General features: G+C 34.2%; 1 protein-coding gene across 2 annotated transcripts; it reads right to left on the bottom strand.

Annotated features, from left to right (window-relative positions):
* Nucleotides 1-363: 363 nt before the first annotated feature.
* On the bottom strand, nt 364-9375 carry LOC111877497 (probable LRR receptor-like serine/threonine-protein kinase At1g56140). Of its 2 annotated transcripts, XM_023874015.3 has the most exons (24): nt 9071-9375; nt 6303-6486; nt 6075-6146; nt 5914-5985; nt 5574-5645; nt 5364-5435; nt 5198-5269; nt 4738-4809; nt 4583-4654; nt 4296-4367; nt 4138-4209; nt 3963-4034; nt 3790-3855; nt 3621-3698; nt 3410-3454; nt 3285-3349; nt 2802-3178; nt 2517-2712; nt 2299-2442; nt 2072-2190; nt 1770-1980; nt 1255-1486; nt 1012-1162; nt 364-930 (listed from the first exon to the last, which is right to left on the bottom strand). In XM_023874015.3, exons 1-24 carry the CDS (start codon nt 9207-9209, stop codon nt 523-525), a joined length of 3135 nt encoding a protein of 1044 aa, XP_023729783.1. In that variant the 5' UTR covers nt 9210-9375; the 3' UTR covers nt 364-522. The 2 variants fall into 2 exon arrangements, with proteins under 2 accessions (XP_023729783.1, XP_023729784.1); XM_023874016.3 differs by lacking the exons at nt 6303-6486; nt 9071-9375 and having other exon boundaries at nt 5908-5985; nt 6075-6123.
* Nucleotides 9376-24832: the final 15457 nt, after the last annotated feature.

Genomic DNA, 24832 nt, shown 5'->3' with positions numbered 1-24832 from the left:
AAAGAAAATTAACACGTAATATCTTTCAAAATATTATTACAGTTTTATTTTAATATATCACGTTAATAAAAAAAAAAAAAAAAAAAAGTAAAGGTATGAGTACTATTTTGTTAGAACTCTATTTTGCATATTAAAATAATAATATATTAACAAAAAAAAACTTACTAATAAAAACTAATGGAACAAAAAAAACGAGACTCTTTATGAACTGATCTATATATATTCTTAAAAACTCGATTTAGGACTAATTTTGATCCGGTTTAAAAACTGTTTATAATTGAAACTGATTTGTTTATATCGATCCGTTGACAAAGATAGGTAGGTCGAATCACTATTTCTCATGACTAGTTTTGGTTTTGGACATTTGCTAATCTCTACATATCCCATCCAATCAATTAAATAACTAGGTTTTGCATATACAATCATTGAACTTCTTCAACTTACTCTACTAATTACAACAAATTCAAGAATTCTAATTTTATAAAATATACAATGTACAAGTTCCCGGTGTCTGAAAATATGTCACCTTCCATCTCTTAAATTCCCATTGTTGATCATCTCAGACATGATTATAGGTGATGACGTTGACTCAATACCCGTAGAAGTACTTGTGGTTGTATTTGTATTTGTATTTGTAGTGATGGTTGTAGTTTCAGATGAAAAAGGAGGAGTTTCTTCATCATAAAAAGTGTTGGTGGTATCATTGAAATCCCAATCGGTTAAATAACTTGGTTTTGTAGTGACTTGACTTATTTCAATGTCGCCTGAGAGCATTGCAATGACACGTGACATAGCGGGTCTTAAAGAAGGTGATGCTTGAACACACATGAGAGCTATTCCTATCATACGTGTAGCTTCTTGTTCATCAAAAGATGTTAAAGATGGATCTACAAGCTCTAGGCTTCGGTTGCTTTCATATAGACTCCATGCCTTGAAACACCACAAACATGTTGATTATAATGAAGGGATTTTTATTTAGAAAAAAATAATAATAATTTATTTTGATCATACCCATTGGAGAAGATACTTTTGTTCGGAATCGAGTTTGTCCTCATAATTGGGCCTCCCACTAACAATCTCAAGACACACAACTCCAAATCCAAAAACATCAGCTTTTGATGTTAAATGTCCACGCATTGCATACTCCGGTGCAAGATACCCACTAACATATATTAAAATAAATATAATATTAGTGGGTTATTTAATAAACTATTATTATAATGTCGTGAAAAAAAAAAAAAAAAAAAAACTGACATGGTTCCAGCGACGCGAGTACTCATATGGGTTCTTTTGTCATCGTATAGTTTTGCTAATCCAAAATCAGAAATTTTGGGGGATAAATCAGCATCGAGTAAGATATTGCTTGCTTTCACATCGCGATGCACAATTCTTGGCCTTGATTCTTCATGAAGATAAGCCAAACCTTTTGCTGTTCCTAAGCATATATTAAAACGTGTCGCCCAATCGATTTGCACATTCCTTTTACCTATTATAACACATCAACATACTTAGATTTTGATTTTGATTTTCATATTTGTTTTTCTATCGTTATTTACACACAAGGGTAAATCAGTCGTTTGTTTATATCAAATGTTTTTGTTTGATGCAAGTGTTCTAACACCGTAGTCATATTAAGAATGTAGTTACATTTATTAGGAAAAGGGAATATATGTCGTATGTTCTTTTCATTTTCTTTTTGTTTAAGATATGTGAAGCATTATGATTAAAAGATAATAAAAGGTATATAAAGATTTTTGAATTTTGCATACCAAAGAGTGCTTGATCAAGGCTTTTGTTCTCGAGATACTCATAAACAAGGAGCCTTTTAGCTCCTTCAATACAACAACCATGTAACTTAACAAGGTTCCAATGTTGGACAGATGAAATGGTGGAAATTTCAGTTATAAATTGACTCTTTCCATGGTGGGACGCTACTGAGAGTTGCTTCACAGCTACTACATTTCCATTATTCAATATCCCCTGTGACACATATTAATAAACCTCATTATTATTTTTTTTTAACAAGAAACTAATGGAGTATATGCAGAAAACTTAATAGATAAAGAAAAACCTTGTAAACAGGTCCAAAACCACCCTCTCCAAGGAAATTTGAACTACTGAAATCTGCAGTTGCAGTTTTCAGTTCTGCATAGCTATAAGTATTTACTTTTGGTCCAATGCCAAGAATTTCTGTGAAAACAAAAAAAATAAAGAAATATGATTAGAAAATTTATGGAATTGCATACCAAACACACCTATACAATAATAATAATAATAACTGATATAATTGTTAGTTACCTTCTTCTTCCTCGTCTTTTGACCTTCTCCTTTTCAAGTATAATAAACCAAAAATTAAGAAAATAAGGGAGACAGATCCCACACCAGCTATGACACCAATTATTATTCCAGTATTATTTGAAGAATTACCCTTCACTTTGAAACCTAATTAAAAAAAATCAGAAATCATTAGAATCAAAATGAGATAAAAGAATATGTATGCATTTTCTGATTATTACCAGGGGTAACTCTGATGGCAGAAATTAAAGGACCATAATCTCCCTGTTCAGGTATACAGCAAGTCCCTTTTCCAGCCCAAAAAAGATGGATTTCAATATGATTTTGTGTCACTGTAACATCATAATTCTTTTCTAGAGCTATTCCAGCACCACCTGCTTCCTTTGATATATCAAAATCCCTTTGTTCACGTTGTCCCTGAAGAACATTGTAAAAAAAAGACCAAAATACCCTCATTAATAAAAAATGGAAAAAAAAAATTATATAATCTAAAATAGCAGTCTAACCTGGATGTAAATATCAAAGAGGCGCCTGGGGTGACCCTTCCAGATGCTTGTGGTTAAATTGAAGACAGTTTCAGCAAAGAAAAGGGTTATGGTGTAAGGACCATTTTGAAGGCCTAAACCATAGTATCTAAGGGATCCAGGAGATTTTCTTGAAGTTGTGAAAAGCTCAGGGTATCTTGTGTTGTTGACTTTGATTGATGTAGTTTGTATGAATGAAGGGTCTTTTCTGTCAATTACTATACCCCCATTGCTCACAGCCCATTTTTCTTGAAATAAATAGTAGGATGCGGGTCCCAAGGCTGTAGAGTTTTCTGTATCGAATTGTATGCCATTTGCCCTTACTCCTGATCCACCACACTTGATTGCAAAGCTGGTATCTTTAGAAAGTAATAAAGATTATTAATTAAAAAAAATAATAATAAGTTGGAGTGAAAATAATGAAGTGAAGAAGATAAGAATGGAAAGAAATAATGAGCAACTTACAAGGTGCTGTTGTGTTCCTGTTGCAAGGAAAGTCTCTCTGAAGACAAACTAATCCTGGGAAAATACTGCAAACAGAAATAAGAATTAAAAAATCAAAAAAAAAAAAAAAGACATTGATTGGTTACCTTGTGTTTGTGCTGTCAAATTTAAAGTTATTAGCCACCAAATTCCTGAAATTAACACATAAACATTCCAATATATAAATAGAATTACAAAAAAAAAAAAAGTTCACTTTTGCAAATGAAATGGATTAAGACATACAAAATGGGCAGAAAATGAATATCAGTGATAAAGATATCTAAAAAAAGTGACATTGAAACATGAAAGTAAACATACAATTGCAGATTAGGCATTGCCCATGATGGAATCACCCACGGAGGAAAAGATCCAGAGAGTTCATTGTAAGACAAATCTCTACAAAATAAATTTCTTGTTAAATCAAGAAAATGAAAAAAGTAAATTAACTTAAACAGTAAACATGTTCAAGTAGCTGTAATCAACTTACATATTTTGAAGACGTACACTTTTTTCAGGAAGAAGAGAACCAGACAAGCTATTGTTTCCAAGAAACCTAACCACATCAAATAACACAACACATAATAATAATAACTTTTAAAAAAAAAAAACAGTTAAATTATTGTATATGGGATTGTAAGAGAAATTGTAATGAAAACTTACAAGGAAAGGAGGGAACTCATATTCATTAATGTTTGTGGTAGAGGACCAGTTAAATTGTTGAAACTTAAATCTCTACCAAAAAAGAAATAATACAGTAATTATTATATGATATTATCTCTTGCCTTTTAGAGAATTGTGTAAAGTTATTTGTTTACAATTTGCATGAAAAACTTACAGTGTTTCTAGCTTTTCCAATCGATTAATGTTTGGTGGAATAGGACCTGAAACTAATGCGTTTCTTATAACTCTGGTTAAAAAGATGAAAAAAATGGTTAGTAATTTGGTAAAGATTTGAAAACATCGTGTGAAAGAGATTTATGTTACGCATCTTACAAATCAGTTAGGTTCCTCAAGTTGGTGATAAAGTCAAGAGATGAACTGAAATTCTGCAAATCACTTATTCGCCTGTAAAATTTCATGTATAAATTTAAAAGTAGTTCATGATAAAGTCAAGAGATGAACTAGAAAATTATGTCATTTACATATATGTTTAGTTTGATTATATGCGTAAGTAATATTGTCAATTATGATAATTTATTTAATTCACAATACTTTAAAAACATATCATGACTCACATAATTTAGATAAATGATAAAGATAGAGAGAAAAATTGAACTCACAGAGAAGTCAACAAGGTCAAATTTGAAAAAGAAGCTGGTATAGGACCTTCAAAATTATTCCCTTGAAGTCTCCTAAATTATCAAATAAAAAATACAAATAAGTAACTGATACTTTTTGTAGCTTAAAATTTTGAGATATAACTATTCTTACTCACAGGCTCACTAATTTTGTCCAGTTTCCTATAAAAGCAGGTATCTTTCCAGAAAAAGGGCTATCTGATGCCCACCTGAAAACCAATAACATATCTCATAGTAAGCAAATAATTAGAAGTTGTATTTGATTTTCACTTATACTAAAAAAAAAAGGTAAAGTACATGAAATAACAACATACTTTACTCTTTTTACAAATATAGGCAAAGTATTTGATCTTTCACACAATAATAGCAATTTTCTTACAACTTTTAACCATAATAACAACAAAGTTACATAATGCCCATAATGCCCTTCCACTAAAAGATGTTTCTTATAGAATCAGTATGATGTAAGTATGTTGCTATTATGGGAAAGGAATAAAGTACATTACCTATATTGGAAGTGAGAGCAATGTATATTGATAATAATTCCATGATTTTCCCATAAAAAATAAAGAGATTAATGAGAGAGAAAAATAATACATGACAATCATATTTTGGAGGTTGGCAAATGTAGAGGGAATCTCTCCACCAGCACCACAACTGTCTAGATAACTGCAAATTTTATATAAAATCAGATATTAAATTATATTATATAATATAATATGCTTGTTGCATATATAATTTATATATTCTAATAATAACATACAATTGCTGCAAGTTGACTAGGTTTCCAAGTTCTGGGGGAAGACTTCCTGAAAAATTGTTGGAACTTATAGCCCTGCAATAAAAAAGACAACATATTTTAGTTTATAAACAAAGAGTAAAAGAATTATAAATACATGGACAGAGTTCTTTATAATTTAAAAAAATTGACTACAATAAATTTGTATACAAAATAACATTAAAAGGAACTCACAACATATTTAGTTCTTTAAGATTTCCAAGCTCCTTGGGTATGGGACCAGAGAATTGATTGTGGGCAAGTGACCTGTTCAGGAAACAAAAATAAAAAAGTTGTCAATATGAAAGTATTAAGACAAAAAAATCGACAATTTTAAGATATATATATTTTTGGAATGCTATATTTGATGGGATAAATCTGAACATGCTATGCCACATGCAACAAAAGAATGTTCTAGGAGTATAACATTTCAGATTAAGATTATATAACTTGGATTCTATTTATGTACATTAGGTAAAACTAAATGATTCAACAAAACTTTATCCAGTTAAATAAATAAAAATCGTACACTTACAATACCACCATTGCAGAAAAATTTCCAAGGAATGGAGGCAAGGTACCAGTGAAGGCATTCTGATCAATTTTTCTGCAGAAGTGAAAGATATTATGAAGATTGATTTGGATTAATACTTTTGAGAAAAAGAAAGGATTGAAAAGTTAAAGAAAAATACATACAACACAGCAAGATAAGTTAGAGCAGCAAGTTCTTCAGGAATAACCCCTTGCCTGTTAAGTTGACTGACTTTCCTGGAAACAAAAAGATAGAGAAATCTCAAGAAAAAGCATTTTTCCCTTATTACAACATTGTCCTTTCAAATTACACGTGGACATCCTACAAGTGGGGTTGCTTTTTGATAAACTTAAATCGGAAAAGTGATTGATTGAAGAAGACGAAAGACTTACAGTTTGGTAATATGGCAAGTGGTGTTGCTGTCGAAGGTGCAATTGCATTGGATTGCTGCAATTCTGTTCTCGTTGTCGAAATCTGATCCGAGCGCTGTTCCGCTGCATGGTTCTCCGCTTATGTTCCACTGCCCCATCGGAATTTGAACATCCCATTGTTGAAATATCGAATTTAACGCTCTCACTGTTCGATTGAAAAAAAAAATGGAGCAATTGCTTATTCATCGATCGATGCTCATTCCTTCAAGGTTTCGTTTAGCATATACGATTGAGATGCATAGCAGTAGTCTAGCAACCCGTCGGTTTTACCCGGATTCATTAAAATACATTATTTGGCTTTTGGTTTTTTTTTGTTAGGTTTTTCTTTTGAAAATGTCAAAGAAATTTAAATCCTTACTGATAAATTAAGATTTTTTTTGTTATATGTCACAAATGTCATAATAAATTCTTATTTATTTATTTTGTCACAAATGTCATAATAAATAAATAAATAAATTCTCCTAATAAATAAAGATCCTTTTGTCATATATCACATTCTCATTTATTTTGTCACATGTAATTTTGTGGTTATTTTAAATTAATTTTAATTCTACATGTCCTTTTATGGTTTTTTATTTTTATTAAATTCTAGATAATATATACCATAATAAATGCATATCAATTTCATTAATAAACTTTCCTTTAAATTTCAAAATTACTAAATTAAAGATTCATTAACTTTTCATTTATTTATCTAGATTATATGTTTAAATTTAAAAGAGAAAAAAATACACTTTAATTTTTATAATTTAATGTTTTCTCATTTTTTTTATAAATTCAAACTTCTCAAATTTTTAAAATTTTGTATTTAGTTTTTCTTTTAAATAAACTCATGTAATACATGGGTCTCACACCTAGTTTAAATAAATAAATAAAAGTAAGAAAAAGACAAAAACGCAATATGTATACGGTTACACCATTTCTAATGGTCGTTAATTCAAAAACGCAATACTTTGGACTTTGGAGAGACAAGGAAAAACATTAATGGTCGTTAATTCGATATTTTATTATTGTTATATCTAATAAAACACCTCTAACTAAGAGATTCAATATTCATAAACGTAAGTTAGTATTGTTTGGAAATAAACATATTTACTAACTTAGAAACATATATATATATATATATATATATATATATATATATATATATATATATATATATATATATATATATATATATATATATATATATATATATATATTGAAATGAGTTGAAGGAACTGTTGTAGTTCTAAAATAGATAGAGATGTAGTAAATGAAGCTAAAGAATACCTTAAAGGTCAAAGACTATTTATGACAAATATAGTCAAGGTCAAAGAACAATATAAGATTGCACCGCTTCATAGCAAGACGTGTGTCGTTAGCATTTAGCAATACTTGCAAGAGTCTTTCATATGGTTGATGGACAATTACGTCAATTAGACATATTGTTTTATATTTAATAAAGTTCTTAAAATATCTAAATATAAATTTATAAATTAAATCATTAGCATCCCGAATAAAAAGTATCATCGAAATCCTATGAAAATTGCATCAAATGATTTTTATTTTAAGCTTTTATTAGGGAAAAATATATAAATGTCACAAATTTTGACAATTTAGTTTTGTAGTTTGATATATTTTATTTTGTCGGCCACTTTGATTTGCTATCATTTGCCATAGCAGGTTAACAATAGAATTTTCTTCGATATTTAATTGCTTTAGTAAAATACATATCCACTAAATTTGACCAAAAAAAATATTATTGTGCTAATTGATATATAAAAAAATGTCAAATTTAGGTAGCTTGGATCGGATTGACAAAAATATTTATTACTGTATTTATGATTAAAAAAACGTAAAAACTAGATGCTCAAATAAGTGTGAAATTTGTTAATTTATGAGGAAAGTTGTTAAAAAGGTCCTCTTTCCAAATATCTTCGACGATTCCTTAAATCAATGTCCAAGACTTTATTATGATTTTGAAGTCAATTACATCCTAAAAAGGAAGTTGGCAAGTCTGACCTGCAAATGTTAGTGTGAAACTTAGAATCAAATAACTATTTTAGTCTTTCTGCTTTGAAATTAAATTTGCACTTATAATGTTATTATTATTTCTTTGTCTAATATCAAATACAAAATACAAAATACATACATATAATAATTCAACAATTCATCATTCATAATTCTATTTTTTTTAACAATAAATTGCACTACATATTTTTTTCAATTTATGTTTGTGAAAGTTATTTCGAATAAATGTAGATTGTGTCTTAACTGAACTCACAGCTTCTTAAAGTTAACAATGTATACATATATCCTTTTATTTTATTTTTATTTTTTTATGTATGAAAAGTACTGACATTATTATATTACGAAATTATCCAATTTTTGGACTATTCAGATGGCTGACAACTCCCTATTCGGCAAGTATGAGCTGAGCCGACGGACGGGACAGCTAAGCCGACATGAACAGATGGAAGAACGAGAAATCTGGATACTAATTCTTGTTAATTCAATCTGAATATCTGATGCTTCAACATTTTCGATTTGGTTTCAACTAAGAACAGCACGGTGAATCAAGTCAAATGATCAGAATATACGAATATGAACCGATTGTATCAAAATACAGCATCGTGAGCTCGTAATCGATCCAGATAACTGATAATTAAGCTCAAATCTGATATATTAATCAGATTAAACTCGTAGTCGATCTAATGAGGGAGTGACAGAGAGAGTAGTGATAGTACCTTCCGAAGGATCAGTTCGCGGAGTTTGAGCGTTGGATTTCTGGGACATGATGATGCAGACGAAGAAGATGAATAAATTCCTAAGGGAAATTGAAGAAGACGGCGGCAGCGGTGGCGGAAACTTAAACCGGAAACTCATCGTCTCCGTTAACAGAGAACAAGACAAAGACTCGATGAGGATTGAGGAAGTCGATTGAATGGATCAGTGGGGTGTAGATTTGTAAATAGTGGATTAGTAATAATGTAAATTGTAATGTTGTGTCCACCTGAGAAAAGGGTTTTTGAATCTACCGAAGAGACATGGCTCCCACTCCCATCTGCGGAGTCAAAGTTTGAGCTGGCCCGTTAAATATGTGGTCATTAATAGGATTGACCAAAAACATTCGTCAACGTTATTGTATTCATATTCATCAAATTTAAGCTTCGTTAGAACATGGATAAATGATGTGATTTGATTCTTTGATCTGTGCGTTTAAAATTTCATTAGTATATTTAAATTCCCAACTGTCAAAGAATTTAATTAAATTGAAATCACCAAAAAAAAATATTAATGTGAAAATCAATGGTAAAGCTCTCATGTACATAACAAAAAAGATATTTGTCTCTTTCAAAAAAAAAAACAAAAAAAATATTTGAAAAAAAAATGACTTATAAGCTCAACGAAGTTTTTAAACCGTTTAAAAAACTTAATTTTTTTGTCTATTCAAAAAAATTCAACGAACTTAACATTTAGGATCAACCGGCTAATGAAAGTCAACGAATGATATGGCTTATAACGTGTATTAAATATCGGAAAATAATTTGTAAGACTAACGAAGTTTCAAAATCATTCAAAAAACTTCATCATGCTTTGTTTGTTGAAAAAAACCCAACAAACTTACGTTTTTGTTTAATTCTCATTAGAGGCAACCAAATTCATTAGGTATACAACTAGTTGGCAAATGACATGACATTATATCTAATGAAATAAAATAAACATATTAGAATTGCCCTTTTTAGATCGATTCAGGACTTGGAGAAGAGAAAAACGAACAACGTTTGTGTTCGATCTCATGTAGCTATTTCTTATTCTTCTTCTCAAACGTTGATGTCCAACTTAAGATCTACAAAGAAGATATTTGATGATGAAAACCCTTGTGGATGTGGACGCCCTTCTTGGATTTGGACATCTAGAACAGAGGATTATCTAAAGAAAAAATTCAGGGCTTGTTCAAGCAAAGTTCATGGCTTGTTCGAACATATGGGTAAGTGTAATTGAAAGTTTTATCATGTCCATATTCTATCTATTTATTTGGTTTCTTTCAAATACAAAACTTATTAAAATGGACGTGATAAAGCTTTCAATTACACTTAGCCATTTGTTCGAACAAGCCCTAAACATTATCTCTGGATGATACTCCATCTAGATGTCCAAATCTGAGAAGGGCGTCTACATCCACAAGAGTTTACATCGCCAAATATATTCTTTGTGGATCTTGAGTTGGACATCAACGATTGAGAGGAAGAAGAAGAAGTAGCTATTATAAGAGATCGAACACAAACGTCGTTCGTTTTTCTCTTCTCCAAGCCCTAAATCGATATATAAAGGACAATTCTAATATGTTTATTCCATGTCATTAAATATCATGTCATGTCATTTGCCAACTAGTTGTATACCCAATGAATCTGGTTGCCTCTAATGAGAATTGAACAAAAGTGTAAGTTCGTTGGGTTTTTTCAACAGACAAAACATGATTGAGTTTTTTTGAACGGTTTTAAAACTTTGTTAGTCTTACAAGTCATTTTCCGATATTTAATTACACGTCATAAGCCATGTCATTCGTTGACTTTCATTAACCGGTTGACCCTAAATGAGAAGTGTAATTTAGTTGGGCTTTTTTAGACAAAATGTTAAGTTTGTTGGGTTTTCTTGAACAGACAAAATTGAGGGTTTTTTGAATGGTTTGGAAACTTCATTGGGTTTATAATTCATTTTCCCTTGAAAAAAAAACTAAGGCGACAATTTATGTGGAGCGATGGAAATGATACGAATAAGATCTATTGGGTTGCGCAGTCAAAAGTTACTACATCAAAAACCAATGAAGGTCTTTGTTCAAAATAACAAAGATATTTTACAACATGAACAATCTATTTTTATTGCATAGATTAGTGGTTTATTACTTTTACAACAAAAACTCACTACATCAACCTGCTCTACTCTCTCCTAAGAACACAAAAGAGTTAACTGAAGAAACTAGAAACCTTAGTTTATAGAAACTGTAACATCCTAAAATTTAAGACCAAAAATTTCATTTGTAATATAAGAAAACACTTAGTAACTTTGTCCCCAAACATTGAAAACATTTCATTTAAAATAAATATCAGAGTCTAATCCCAAAGATCACGTAATGCGGAATAATATGGTGAATGCAATGCGATCATCCCGAGCTCCTTATCCAAAAACTGAAGATACCTTAAACCAAAACTGTAAACCGTAAGCACGAAGCTTAGTGAGTTCCCCAAATACCACATACCATACATATCAACTGGGCCATACATGACATACATACTGTGAGCCATACATATCAATCATATACCAAATAAGGTGCTATGTGCCGCACATAGTCTTGTTGTTATGCCACGGGCCGCCACGTGGTCTTTCTTGCCAAGTCGGGGGCCACCTCCTCGATCTCACAGACAAGTGCCTAGAGCCATTTTCATGGCCTTCCATGCAAGCATCACAAAGACAACTAGCATACATACTATTATACTTAGCTAATCAGCATATAGTGTGTCAAGAGCCACCTCCTGGTCTTTCATACATAATAGCATACAGTGTGCCAGGAGCCACCTCCTGGTCTTTCATACATATTGCCTAGGGCTAACCCCCAAGTCTTATTACCATACATAATAACATACTGTGTGTCAGGATCCACCTCTTAGTCTTTCATGCACAATGCTTAGGGCTAACCCCCGAGTTTTCCTATCATACATAAAATAAATGGACCGGCATTGGTGCCTTAGACCCATACAAACAGTGAGGAGACTCACCTAGCACTACGGAAGTCCTGCTGATACTCCTATGGCTGCTAACCGGCAATTCCCGGACTGCTGATCCTTCGGCTCCCCAAGCTATCAGCACCAAAATAACACTTAGACAAAAATGCCCTCAAAAGTCAAACTAAGTCAATCTTGTTCAAAGTCAAAGTCAGCGGTAAAAGTCAACGCTTCGAGTTGACTCAACTCGTCGAGTTGCTCCATCAATTCGTCGAGTTCTAAGACTCAGAATCCTGAAACCATGATCCAACTCGTCGAGTCAACCCCTGACTCGCCGAGTTCCCAAGCTACTCATGGTCGCGATTTATCGAATCAACTCGTCGAGTCCTTCCTCAGACTCGTCGAGTTCCTCCATACAGAAAACGGGACAACTCACTTCGACTCGTCGAGTTCCTCCCTGGACTCGGCAAGTCCCTTAGTCTGTTTGGGCTATCTTAATGGATTAAGCCCCTATACTTCAGATCCCAACTCCAAACTTCGAATACACTCAGTAAATGACCTTAGAAGGGGAAAGTTTCCAACTTTACCCATTAATACCCTTGAATAAAGGATTTTAATCAAACCCTAACTCTTAAGGACCTAGATCTTGGTCCACAAGCAAACCATACATCAAACTAATGCATCCAAACATAGATCTGGACCCAAACATCTCATAACCATGCAAAGCTCATGCCTTTATTCATTCCATACATGACCTTTTGAGCTATAGAGGCCAAAAGAACACTATGTTGCTTGCATGGGGACTTCTATGGCATAAAGTTTGCACCTTTATGCATTAACAACCCTTAATGGTTCTAGATCTGGAAATATAAGCCTTTGGGACGTCCATTCTTCACATGCTAGGATACTTGGACCAAAAACCCTCATAAAGTGACAAAGAAGAGATTTAAGTGCATAATGATCAAGGTTGGAACTTTCTTACCAGGAAATGATGAGGAGTGCAAGAGGTTTCGGGATCTACTAGTCTCTTCTTGTATCCCCAAGGCTTCTCCTTCTTCTTCAAGCTTCCAAGCACTCAAGAAACACTCATATATGGCTCACAAGCTCATGGAAGGCACTAGGGTTTTATGGATTAAGGTTTGGGCAGGGTAGGCTAGAAATGAGGCTGATAGGAGGAGAATAAGATGCTTAAATAGGGAACAAAAGCCCGAATTTAGGGTTTCCCAACCCCATACCAACTCGATGATTTGGTCTTCCAACTCGTCGAGTAGGTCACTTAACCCACGTCCCAAAACTCGCTCTTACTCGTCGAGTCATCCCCCTGGACTAGACGAGTAAACCTCTTGACTTGGGGTTTTTTCTTTCCTTAATTGGCATTCTGGATTTCGGGTGTTATAGAAACCCTAATCAAAAGAGAAAACAAGTGAAGATATGTTAGTGTTTATGTATTAATGAAGTTGAAACGACCCAACGAGCATTATATAAAATCCAAACTAGCACCCATGGGTTATCCATGATCCGAAATCAACCCGCGGGACTTTTAAACAATTTTACCTGCAACACTACAACAAACACAAAACATACAAAATATACCCCAAAACATAAAACCATTTATAAAATATCCAAAACGTAAATAATAAAAAATCAAGCCAATTTTAGTTTGAAAAAAGACATATGTTAATTCAGCACCTCCCCTCAAACTAAAAATGTCATAAACATATTTAAGTGACAGTTTAAAAAAAGGATCCAACATTCCCAATTTTCATGAAAACAAATTTTGTTAAGGAAATGACAACCCTTTTGTAAAAATATCAACAATATTTTTATCAGACTCAATATTAACAAGTTTAGCAACATATTTTGAAATTTTTCCCTTACAAATGAACATCAACCTCAAAATGCTTAACCCTCTCATGAAACAGAGGATTTTGAGCCAAATTTATTGTAGAATCATTATCACAATATATATCAGAAGCATTTAAAAACTTAATTTCAAGATCAAACAAAATTTTAGCTATCCAACTGTGACATCCCCAATTTCATAGTCAGAAAATACCGCTTTGTATATGCTTATTTAAAATCAGAGTATCTTTTTTTAAGAATAATATTGAGAATTTTTTCCTAAAAACATGATAATAATATTATCAAAGCATTTTCGAAGAAATGTATTTTATTTATATCAAAACGTTAAGATATCATCGTCAATACATAAACATAAGCATAACAAAATATTACAAGCCTTACGGTAATTAGACTAGTAGCCTAATACTTCTCAAATCTCTCAGCATAATGTATCTTTTATATTGCTACCTGTGATACAACAGACTAAGTGGGTCAGGTTGGGAAACCTGGTGATTATATAGGGTTTTCAACCCACAATAATATAATTAATATGTTTAATTATCAAACAATTAACCCAATTTCACATCCTCATTATCTTTTTTATTCTTAAGGATTTACCATAAGGATCATCTATGCTTACAGTACCTGTTCAGGGATTTCTCCATGATACTTGTCAGTAGGTTTTCTCCTATATATTCCTAAGGATTTATCCTATGGATCTTCTTCTTTTATTAAAAATATTATTTTAGGGAGTCCACCCACAATACTGATGGATTTTGGCCATAAGAACTTTCCTATGTGCGCATGCAAAACCCTAATGCTTGGATCTAGGCTTTCTAATTAAACATGCTTTGAATCCAAGACTTCTAATGACTAGTTAGGTATAAGAACAATACAAAACAGATCTAGAATCATACCTTTGAATCTTTTGTTTGATCTTGTTGTCTTGGAGCTCTAGAGTCACAATTGTCACTCCTCTAATGGCTTACAAACACCAAATAGCAAAGGAGGATGATTTGAGAGAGAGAGAGAGAGGAGAGGGGAGGAATTCGGACAGGGGTTCTCTACTTTAGATCAAGTGCCTATTTCCCTTTGCCATGGGGTCTATTTATACTTGTAGACTCCTTAAGGGTTACAGCTTTAACCCTAATTGGATAATCTTCTCTTAAAGCAATCCAAATCCATTCCTTAGATAGCCTTGGACGATTTTAAGCTATCTCTAGCTTCTAGAATCCGTCCACCCCTATCCAATATGGATTTACAGTCTAAAGTTTGTTTAACTATCAAACAATTGACAGTTTATACCCTCTTATTTAATTAATCTCTTTAAGTCACCAAATTAATACCAATTAATTTATGACTTATATTAATCAAATAACAATATTATTATTCTTTATATTATTCCCATAATATATTAATAATATTTATTCTCTCTTAATAAATCATCCTATCAAGTTGCTATGGTGAAGGCAACCCAAAAGGACCATGCACAACCGGGTCAAATACTTGCCTAATATACTTATTCATTAACTAACTATACACAACAATGCGTTTTATAACACCGAGTTGCTGATGCGTTTTCGCATTATCAATGTACAATCAATTAACAAATAACAAACCATATATCTAGGTTTTAAGACTATATGATATTATCGTCTTGCGATCATCCTTTTACATCATATTCCATAAGGTGATTCCAGCAAGCACGGGTTTGTTCCAATGCTCAAAACCAGTTCATAAGCACTCATGAACGTCACAACAATCTTTTGCTATGTCTAATACCATTTAGACAATCTACGCACCAATTCACGACAATCTTCATTCATATCTACTTCCAACATATGAACGATTGTGGACAATTTGAATAATTCGATTATTCTTAATAAACTCAATTATTTTGGAAGTCAAAACATGCAAAATGAAACAATAGTTAAACAATTAACATAAGACAGTAACATTACTCATAAATAAAACTCCTTTATTTAATCATCAAATGTTAATTACATTTATCTATTACACGTTTTTGCTACTATCTAATCTATGCTAACATCATCCATCAGCCTAATACTCCTAGCATGCTGCAAGTGCTTAACCCTACTCAGTCCCTTCGTAAGCGGATCTGTTGGGTTATCTTCTGATGATACTCTTCACTACGAGTTGTCCTTCTTCTACACGATGTCTAATAAAGTGATATTTTCTGTCGATATGTCTTGATCTACCATGATCTCTCGGTTCCTTGGTCAAGGCAACCGCTCCTTCATCATCACAAAAAATCTCCATGGGCTCCTTTATGGCAGGTACAACTCCAAGATCACCGATGAAGTTCTTCAGCCATATTGCCTCCTTCGACGCTTCGCTTGCTGCAATGTACTCTGATTCGCACGTTGAATCAGCTACGATTTCTTGCTTGGAACTTTTCCAAGTCACTGCTCCTCCATTCAGGGTAAAGACCCAGCCCGACTGCGAACGGTAGTTGTTCCTGTCGGTCTGAAAGCTGGCGTCACTATACCCTCGCACCTTCAAGTCATCACTCCCTCCGAGGACTAAGAACCATTCCTTCGTCCTCCGAAGGTACTTAAGGATATTCTTCACCACAATCCAATGGGCTCTGCCAGGGTTTCCTTGATATCTACTAACCATGCTCAAAGCAAAGGCTACATCAGGGCGAGTACAAGTCATAACGTACATGATTGAGCCAACTGCGGAAGCGTATGGTACTCGGATCATTTCTGCTATTTCAGCTTCGGTACTCGGACTTTGAGTCTTACTCAATTGGCATTAATTTGTATCGGTAATTCTCCCTTCTTCGAGTTTTCCATACTAAAACGTTTTAGTACCTTCTCTAAGTAAGTGTTTTGACTAAGTCCAATTAGTCTCTTACTTCTTTCTCTCACTATCCTTATTCCCAAAATGTAAGAAGCCTCTCCGAGGTCCTTCATAGCGAAGCACTTCCCGAGCCAGGACTTAACTTCCTGAAGAGATGGGATGTCGTTTCCTATGAGTAATATGTCATCGACATATAGAACGAGGAAGCTTACTATACTCCCACTAGCTATGACATATACACAAGATTTATCTTCTCTTCGTATAAATCCAAACTCTTTGACTTTCTCATCGAAGCAAAGATTCCATCTACGAGACGCTTGCTTAAGTCCATAAATGGACTTCTCAAGCTTACACACTCTATTCGGATGCTTCGGATCCACAAACCCCTCTAGTTGAGCCATGTAAACATCCTCAGCCAACTTTCCGTTAAGGAAAGCGGTCTTGACATCCATTTGCCAAATCTCATAATCATGAAATGCGGCAATCGCTAGCATCACTCTAATAGATTTTATCTTCGCAACTGGTTAGAAGGTCTCATCATAGTCAACTTCGGGAGTTTGAGTAAAGCCCTTCGCGACCAATCGCGCTTTATATGTGTGTACGTTTCCATCCACATCGGTCTTCTTCTTGAAGATCCACTTGCACCCAACGGTCTTACGTCCGGGCACATTATCAACCAAATTCCAAACTTTGTTATCATACATGGATTGGATCTCGCTATCCATTGCCTCTTTCCATTTTGCAGACTCCAGGCATGCCATGGCTTCCTTATAGCTATTAGGTTCATCAAGATTTATTAGTGTACCATCACTAATATACGTGTCCCCTTCGGTAGTAATATGAAAACCATAAAACTGGGGTTGAACTCTAACTCTATCGGAACGTCTAAGAGGTAAGGACTCGTCAATCGGTTCAACCGGAGTTTCCTCCTCGGGTTGAGTGCCAGCGGTAGAGGTTCCTTCATCTATCGACTCTTGAATCTCGTCAAGTTCGATTTGCCTCCCATTATCTCCTTGGCTTATGAGTTCTCGCTCTTGGAAAACTCCTATCCTCGCAACGAAGACAACATTGTCCTTCGGTCTATAGAAGAGATATCCAAAGGATTTCTGCGGGTAGCCGATGAAAATACATCGCTCACTTCGAGGTTCGAGCTTGTCGTGAGTATCTCATCCTACGAAAGCCTCGCAACCCCAAACCTTGATATGTGCTAACGAGGGAGCTTTCCCTGTCCACATCTCGTGAGGTGTTTTGGTAACCTTCTTAGTAGGGACTCGGTTAAGGATATGGGCGACAGTCTCTAAGGCATACCCCCAAAAAGAGATAGGTAGTGAAGCACGACTCATCATAGAGCAAACCATGTCCAATAAGGTTCGATTACGCCTTTCTGCCACACCATTCAACTGCGGTGTCCTAGGAGGCGTCAATTGTGAAACTATTCCACACTCCTTGAGATAATCGTGGAATTCAAGACTTAGGTACTCTCCTCCTCGATCGGATCGAAGCATCTTGATTTTCCTGTCCAATTGATTCTCCACTTCATTCTTTAACTCTTTGAACTTTTCAAAGGTTTCTGACTTTTGCTTGATTAAATAGATATACCCATATCTACTATAGTCATCGGTAAAAGTCACGTAGAAGCGGTTCCCATCCTTCGTGGTTGATCTAAACGATCCACATACATCGGTATGTATTAGGTCCAATAGACCCTCACCCTTTTCACACGTGCTCGTGAAGGGTGATTTAGTCATCTTTCCAAGCAAACAAGACTCGCAGGTTTCATCTTCCCTAAGGTTGAATGAATCCAACACTCCATCCTTTTGGAGTTGGGCTATGCGTTTCTTGTTGACATGTCCAAGACGACAATGCCACAAGGATGCTTTATCCATACTAGTGGAAGAATCTATGTTTAAAACATCATTTCCTAAGTTATCAACAATCATAACAGTTTCATAAATTCCATTACATGGTATAGCTTCAAAGTAAAAGACACCATTTAGATAAGCCAAAATAGAACCATTCTCATTATTAAAAGAAAATCTAAAACCTTGTCTAAACAAACCATGAAATGAAATGATGTTTCTAGCCATTTCTGGCGAATAGCAACAATTGTTCAAATCTAAACATAAATTATTCCTAAGCACTAAAGAATACACTCCAATCTTGGTCACAGGCGACGATCTTCTGTTCCCCATGATTAGATTGATTATTCCTTGCTCCACATCCTTACTTCTTCTTAGTCCCTGCACATTAGAGCAAATGTGATAACCACAACCGGTATCAAGAACGCAAGAAATAGCATGATTAGAATCGTTAGATTTAATTGTGTATATACCTGCGAAAGATGGCTTGATCTTTCCTTCCTTGATGGCTTGCTGGTACTCTAGGCAGCTTCTCTTCTAATGTCCTATCTTGTGGCAGTGGTGGCACTCTGCCTCCTTTGGGTTAGGGCAGGGCTTAGCAGGATCAACTTTGGTCCCACTAGAGGAGGCACCATCTCGGGCTTTCACCTTGCGATAGTTCTTAGACGAAGCCTTCCTCTTCTTTCCCTTCCCTTGACCAATAGCCAAGACAGGAGCAGCGGGTCGATTGGGAGTTGGTGCAACAGACTTGTCTATGATGTTGCTCTCAGCAACCCTCAAGAGACCTTGGAGTTTGCTTAGGGTGACCTCCTATTTGTTCATGTGGTAGGTCATCCTAAATTGATTGTATCTCGGAGGCAAAGAGTGAAGCACCATGTCGATCGCCAAGTCTTCCCCGAAGTCAACATTTAACTTGCGAAGGCGGTCGACATACCTTTGCATCTTTTGCAGGTGCACGGTAAGAGACTCTCCATGACCCATCTTAGCGGAAATCATGTTAGTGAAAATCTCATAATGCTCTTGTCTCGCGTTTTGGTGGTATCTCTCCAATAAGTCTTGATGCATCTCGTACGGGTACATGTCCTCATAGGACTTTTGGAATTCGGAGTTCATGGTGGCTATCATGATGCAATGTACCTTCGTTGCATCGCGCTCATGAGTTTCAAAAGCGGTCATGTTAGCCGGAGTAGCGATTTCAGGGTTAATTTTCTCGAGCTTCTCATCGAGGACATACTCCTTATCCTCATAGCGAGCAATGGTGCGAATGTATCTTATCCATTCACTAAAGTTCGTTCCATCGACAGTGACCTTTTGGCAAAGGCTCATCAATGTGAAAGAACTAGCAGCAACGTTGTTTGTGTTCAACATTTACAATTAGAAAGTACAAAGATAGATTAGAATATGAATCCCTAATTATCACCCAATAAGAAAAATTAGGGCTAGGATCCAACAACAATATTTACATATTAGAAAAAGGGATGCCGTAATCTAACATGCAAATAATATGAAGGTAAGTGAATGACGATTCACTAATTCTCCACCATAAAAACCTAACTATAAGTCCTAAATGTATTAAGAATTCCTAGGTTCGGATGAGATTCATTGAAACTATTCAATGGCATGTTTAAATCTCGATATGCCCTCTTGTTTGTGATTGGGATACCGAGGATCACAAAGCGGGTGTGAATTACCATGCAAATTCACATGGTGCCTTCATTGTAACGATCACCTATTCGATGTGCCAGTAAACCACACACGCTCCATCAAACTATGATAAACAATGAATCACCCTTTGCCACCTTTGCTTAGAACCAATTAGTGTGCCGGTAAACCACACACGCTCCACTAACTTCTTAGCAAGAGTGCACAGTGTAATTTCATGGGATTGCATCAATTCACTTTTCCTAAAGTAACTAAGATTGGGAAATTTTAAAAAATGTGTAGTTACTTTGTATTACTTATTATACTTTTAATGAGAGGATGAGGTTGCCCTATCCTACCCGTTCGGCTAACGACCCTCCACCGATCAAGCAAGCGGTGGGTGTGAGTGTACACCCATTAAGCGCCATTTTATAGGTCGCAACCTTATACCCACCTTATAGATCGGCTTCGTGAATGAGGCCTACTAACGGTAAGACTAGCATTTTAGTTATACATATATATACATATTATTCTTGTAATATTATATTAGTATAGGGTTGTATTTTAAACCTTTTAAAATCTTGGGTTTGAAATTTAAATTGTCTAAATTAAAACTTTTAATCACAAAATATAAATTTCAAAACTTGAGGACAAGTTTTAAACATTTAAAACATGGAGGATCAAATAACAAATAATTTTAATTAATAATTAATTTCCTAATTATCTATATTTGATTTATTCAAGATTTCTTGTAAGATAATTACCAAATTAATCAAAATAATTAATCAATTATCATATAAGGAAATTAAATATTTTATTAGTTGATAAATATCTTTAATTAGATCAAGATTATAGTCATATATATCAAAAAATCGGATTAGGGTTGATCTAATATGATTAAGGTAAGTTTCCATAAGATAATCATGAAGAAATCCCGAATCTGGCCATTCCTGACGCTTGGACTCGCCGAGTGCACCAAGTGACTCGCCGAGTCAGGCCAACTCGCCCAGTCCACTATGGAACTCGCCGAGTCCATGACTCAGAAACACAAAAATCGAATTTTGCAGTTAAGATTCAAACAAATAAGCAACAATTTAATGAAAACCAAGCTAGGCTCTGATACCACTGATGGGTTTTGGCCATAAGAACTTTCCTATGTGTGCATGCAAAACCCTAATGCTTGGATCTAGGCTTTCTAATTAAACATGCTTTGAATCCAAGACTTCTAATGACTAATTAGGTATAAGAACAATACAAAACAGATCTAGAATCATACCTTTGAATCTCTTGTTTGATGTTGTTGTCTTGGAGCTCTAGAGTCATAATTGTCACTCCTCTAATGGCTTACAAACACCAAATAGCAAAGGAGGATGATTTGAGAGAGAGGAGAGGGGAGGAATTCGGCCAGGGGTTCTCTACTTTAGATCAAGTGCCGATTTCCCTTTGTCATGGGATCTATTTATACTTGTAGACTCCTTAAGGGTTACAGCTTTAACCCTAATTGGATAATCTTCTCTTAAAGCAATCCAAATCCATTCCTTAGATAGCCTTGGACAATTTTAAGCTATCTCTAGCTTCTAGAATCCGTCCACCCCTATCCAATATGGATTTACAGTCTAAAGTTTAACTATCAAACAATTGACAGTTTATACCCTCTTATTTAATTAATCTCTTTAAGTCACCAAATAATACCAATTAATTTATGACTTATATTAATCAAATAACAATATTATTATTCTTTATATTATTCCCATAATATATTAATAATATTTATTCTCTCTTAATAAATCATCCTATCAAGTTGCTATGGTGAAGGCAACCCAAAAGGACCATGCACAACCGGGTCAAATACTTGCCTAATATAGTTGCAGCCTTAGACACTATTCCAACAAATACATGTCAATAGGTTTTAGAATACATATGGTGAGCACATAGTTCACAACACCTACTGTAATGTCCCAAAAATCATGATATATGTTTTTTCGTTTTTATATTTATAATCGTTAATAAATATCTTTCCCATAAAACCAAGGTAACCAAGATTTAGCAAAACATCATCAAATCGGAGTAATTCACAAAATGCAGAAACATGTGGTGTGTGCTCTGCGATAATCCCAAGCTTTTCCATTTGAAAACCGGAGTACCTGAAACATAAACTGAAAACCGTAAGCACAAAGTTTAGTGAGTTTCCTAAAATACCACAGAATATCATACAACATACATATATTTGCCATGGGTTACCTCTATGGTCTTTACCTAGACTGCCATGGGATCCCCACATGGTTTGATATCCAAGTGTCATGGTGTCACAACTAGCATTTTAGGGCTAGGTTTCCTATCCATGTGCAAGATAGTTCAATATTATACAAATTTATACATCCAAAATTATGTTTCTAGTCAAAACTTCCTCGTGTAAGCCCAAAATATAATCCAATAAGCTATATTCACTCAACTTTGGGCCTTAACCCAAGCTTTCTCGGTCCAAACCTCTTAATGGACCAAAACGTTCTTATTGGGCCCTAATGGGCCGATAACCTCTCAACTTGGTTCTTTTGGGCCGAAAACCCATATTTGGGCCACAACTGGACCAAGAATCTCTAGTTAATATTGTATTGGGCCATAAGATCCTTATTGGGTCTTATTGGGCCATACAAATTCTTTTTAGGTTGTAATGGGCCTAAAACACTATGTTATCACTAATGGACCACATTTTATTATTAAACTTCCCAATGCGTCTATTGGGCCGAAAACTCTTCCATATAATCTCATTTGGGCCAAAATCATTTCTTTGGACCTAGAAATGGGCCAAAACCATCTTTAGACCCGAACCAAGCCCAAAAACCTTTTTCCTTCCCTCTCCTATTGGGTCGATCGATTATGCAAAAAAAAGAGCAAATGAGGGGGTTGACTTATGTTGACACCTCATCTTTGCATGGAAGATACCCATGCATTTCCATCCATGTATCTAGAAAAGTAAGTTTGCACAACATGTATCAAGGATTGGGTCATCTCTCCTCTCTTTCTCTACATACGGCCGAACACACCACCACCATCCCCACTTCATTTCATTTTTCAACTTTCACTCTGTTTGGCTGTCAAACCAACAAATAATGGGATAAAAATATAACAATAAAACTCAAATCACTGCTACTTCATACACTAAAGATAATATAGAGTAAGCAGGGTCGATCCACAGGAATACGGGACTTCTTATTTATCCATATTCTCACACATCATACAAACAATATTAAAATGGGGGATTATGTTTGAACTATAATTAAAATTCATAAAGAAGTAAGATTGGAAACTAAATTCAGTAAAAGAAATACATTTCTGATTCCGATTCCTACATATGTATTATGTTGAAAGATGTAATATAGTTATGACTCGTGTTTTGTCTAGGTTGGTAATTTAGATATTAATAAACTCTAATATCTAAGTTGACAAAAGTATTTTATTTAAAACATGCTCTTCAAATAAAAATTCCTTTAATTGATTCAATTCAAATAAGTTCTTGCATCAAATCATTGAAGGACATTAAGTTCTTGCAACAATTACCAATAATGTTCAACATTCCTCTTAAGCTTGGGATTATGAACATTTAATCTTTGATTACACTTATTTTGATTTAAATTCAACCAATCAAGTGTATGTTACTAACATCAAATCATAAAACATATACGAATTTTATAATTTGATTAACTAGATTGATAAGAACTCTGAAGAAAATCAATCAAACACATAATTAAGATCAAATCAAAGATTACTAGATATTAAACAAAAGTCAAGTGTAAATTACAACCTAACAACACATACTTAAGAATTCAGAATCAGAAATAAAATAGAAATCAGCCACACATGTCTAAGTTAAACTACAATTCAATCCTCAATTTGACTTACAAAATGCAAATTAAAGTGTTTCCAAATGTTTATCCATTTCCCAAATCTCCCAAAATCGCCATTTCTTCTCTTCAAATACGACTTAACTTCTCCTGGAACTGGCTGTCCTCTTTTTACAAATGATTCAACTGTTTCAAAACTGGCGACACGTTTACACGGCCCGTGTAAATTATAACTGACCATTTACACGGCCGTGTAAATACAAAAAGTAAATTGCTCATGAGTATGCGTTTACACGGACCGTGTAAACTCAAAGCTTTCATTTACACGGTCGTGTAAATCTATGTAAAGTCAAAATCTTCATTTTCTTCTTAACTTCCTCCTTGATGCTCCAATGGTACCGAAACTTCATCCACATATTTTATTCATTAACTCAACTAATATTCTTCCTTCAAAAGTCCCTGAAATATCACAAAAGTGTGTGAATGGAATTGCATCATGAAAAATCCCGAAAAATATGCAAAATGCATGAGTTTAAACCTAAATGCAATGCACTTTTATGGATTAAAACTACAAAATGGATGCATGTAATGCACCTAACAAATCTCCCCAAGCTTGAACATTTCTTGTCCTCAAGAAAGAACAAGAAAAATTTAAACCAGAGAAAATAAAATGAAAGAAGAAAAGAAAATAAAAACCAATTTTTTTTTCTCAAAATATTTTTGAAATTTTATGCATGAAACTAAAACAAACATGATAAAGATCTTTCCAACCCAGT

The sequence above is a fragment of the Lactuca sativa genome, chromosome 6 (genome assembly GCF_002870075.4).
Source record: "Lactuca sativa cultivar Salinas chromosome 6, Lsat_Salinas_v11, whole genome shotgun sequence".
Classification (NCBI taxonomy): domain Eukaryota; kingdom Viridiplantae; phylum Streptophyta; class Magnoliopsida; order Asterales; family Asteraceae; genus Lactuca; species Lactuca sativa.
This window is presented reverse-complemented; position numbering and strand designations above follow the sequence as displayed.

Excerpts from the sequence above, each read along its gene's own strand:
- LOC111877497 (XM_023874015.3), bottom strand. The coding sequence starts at position 9,209 with ATGAGTTTCCGGTTTAAGTTTCCGCCACCGCTGCCGCCGTCTTCTTCA. Across the intron at positions 6,147-6,302 it reads ACTTGCCATATTACCAAACT|GAAAGTCAGTCAACTTAACA; the intron begins GTAAGTCTTTCG and ends TTTTGTTTCCAG. Across the intron at positions 5,436-5,573 it reads CTTAAAGAACTAAATATGTT|GGCTATAAGTTCCAACAATT; the intron begins GTGAGTTCCTTT and ends TTTTTATTGCAG.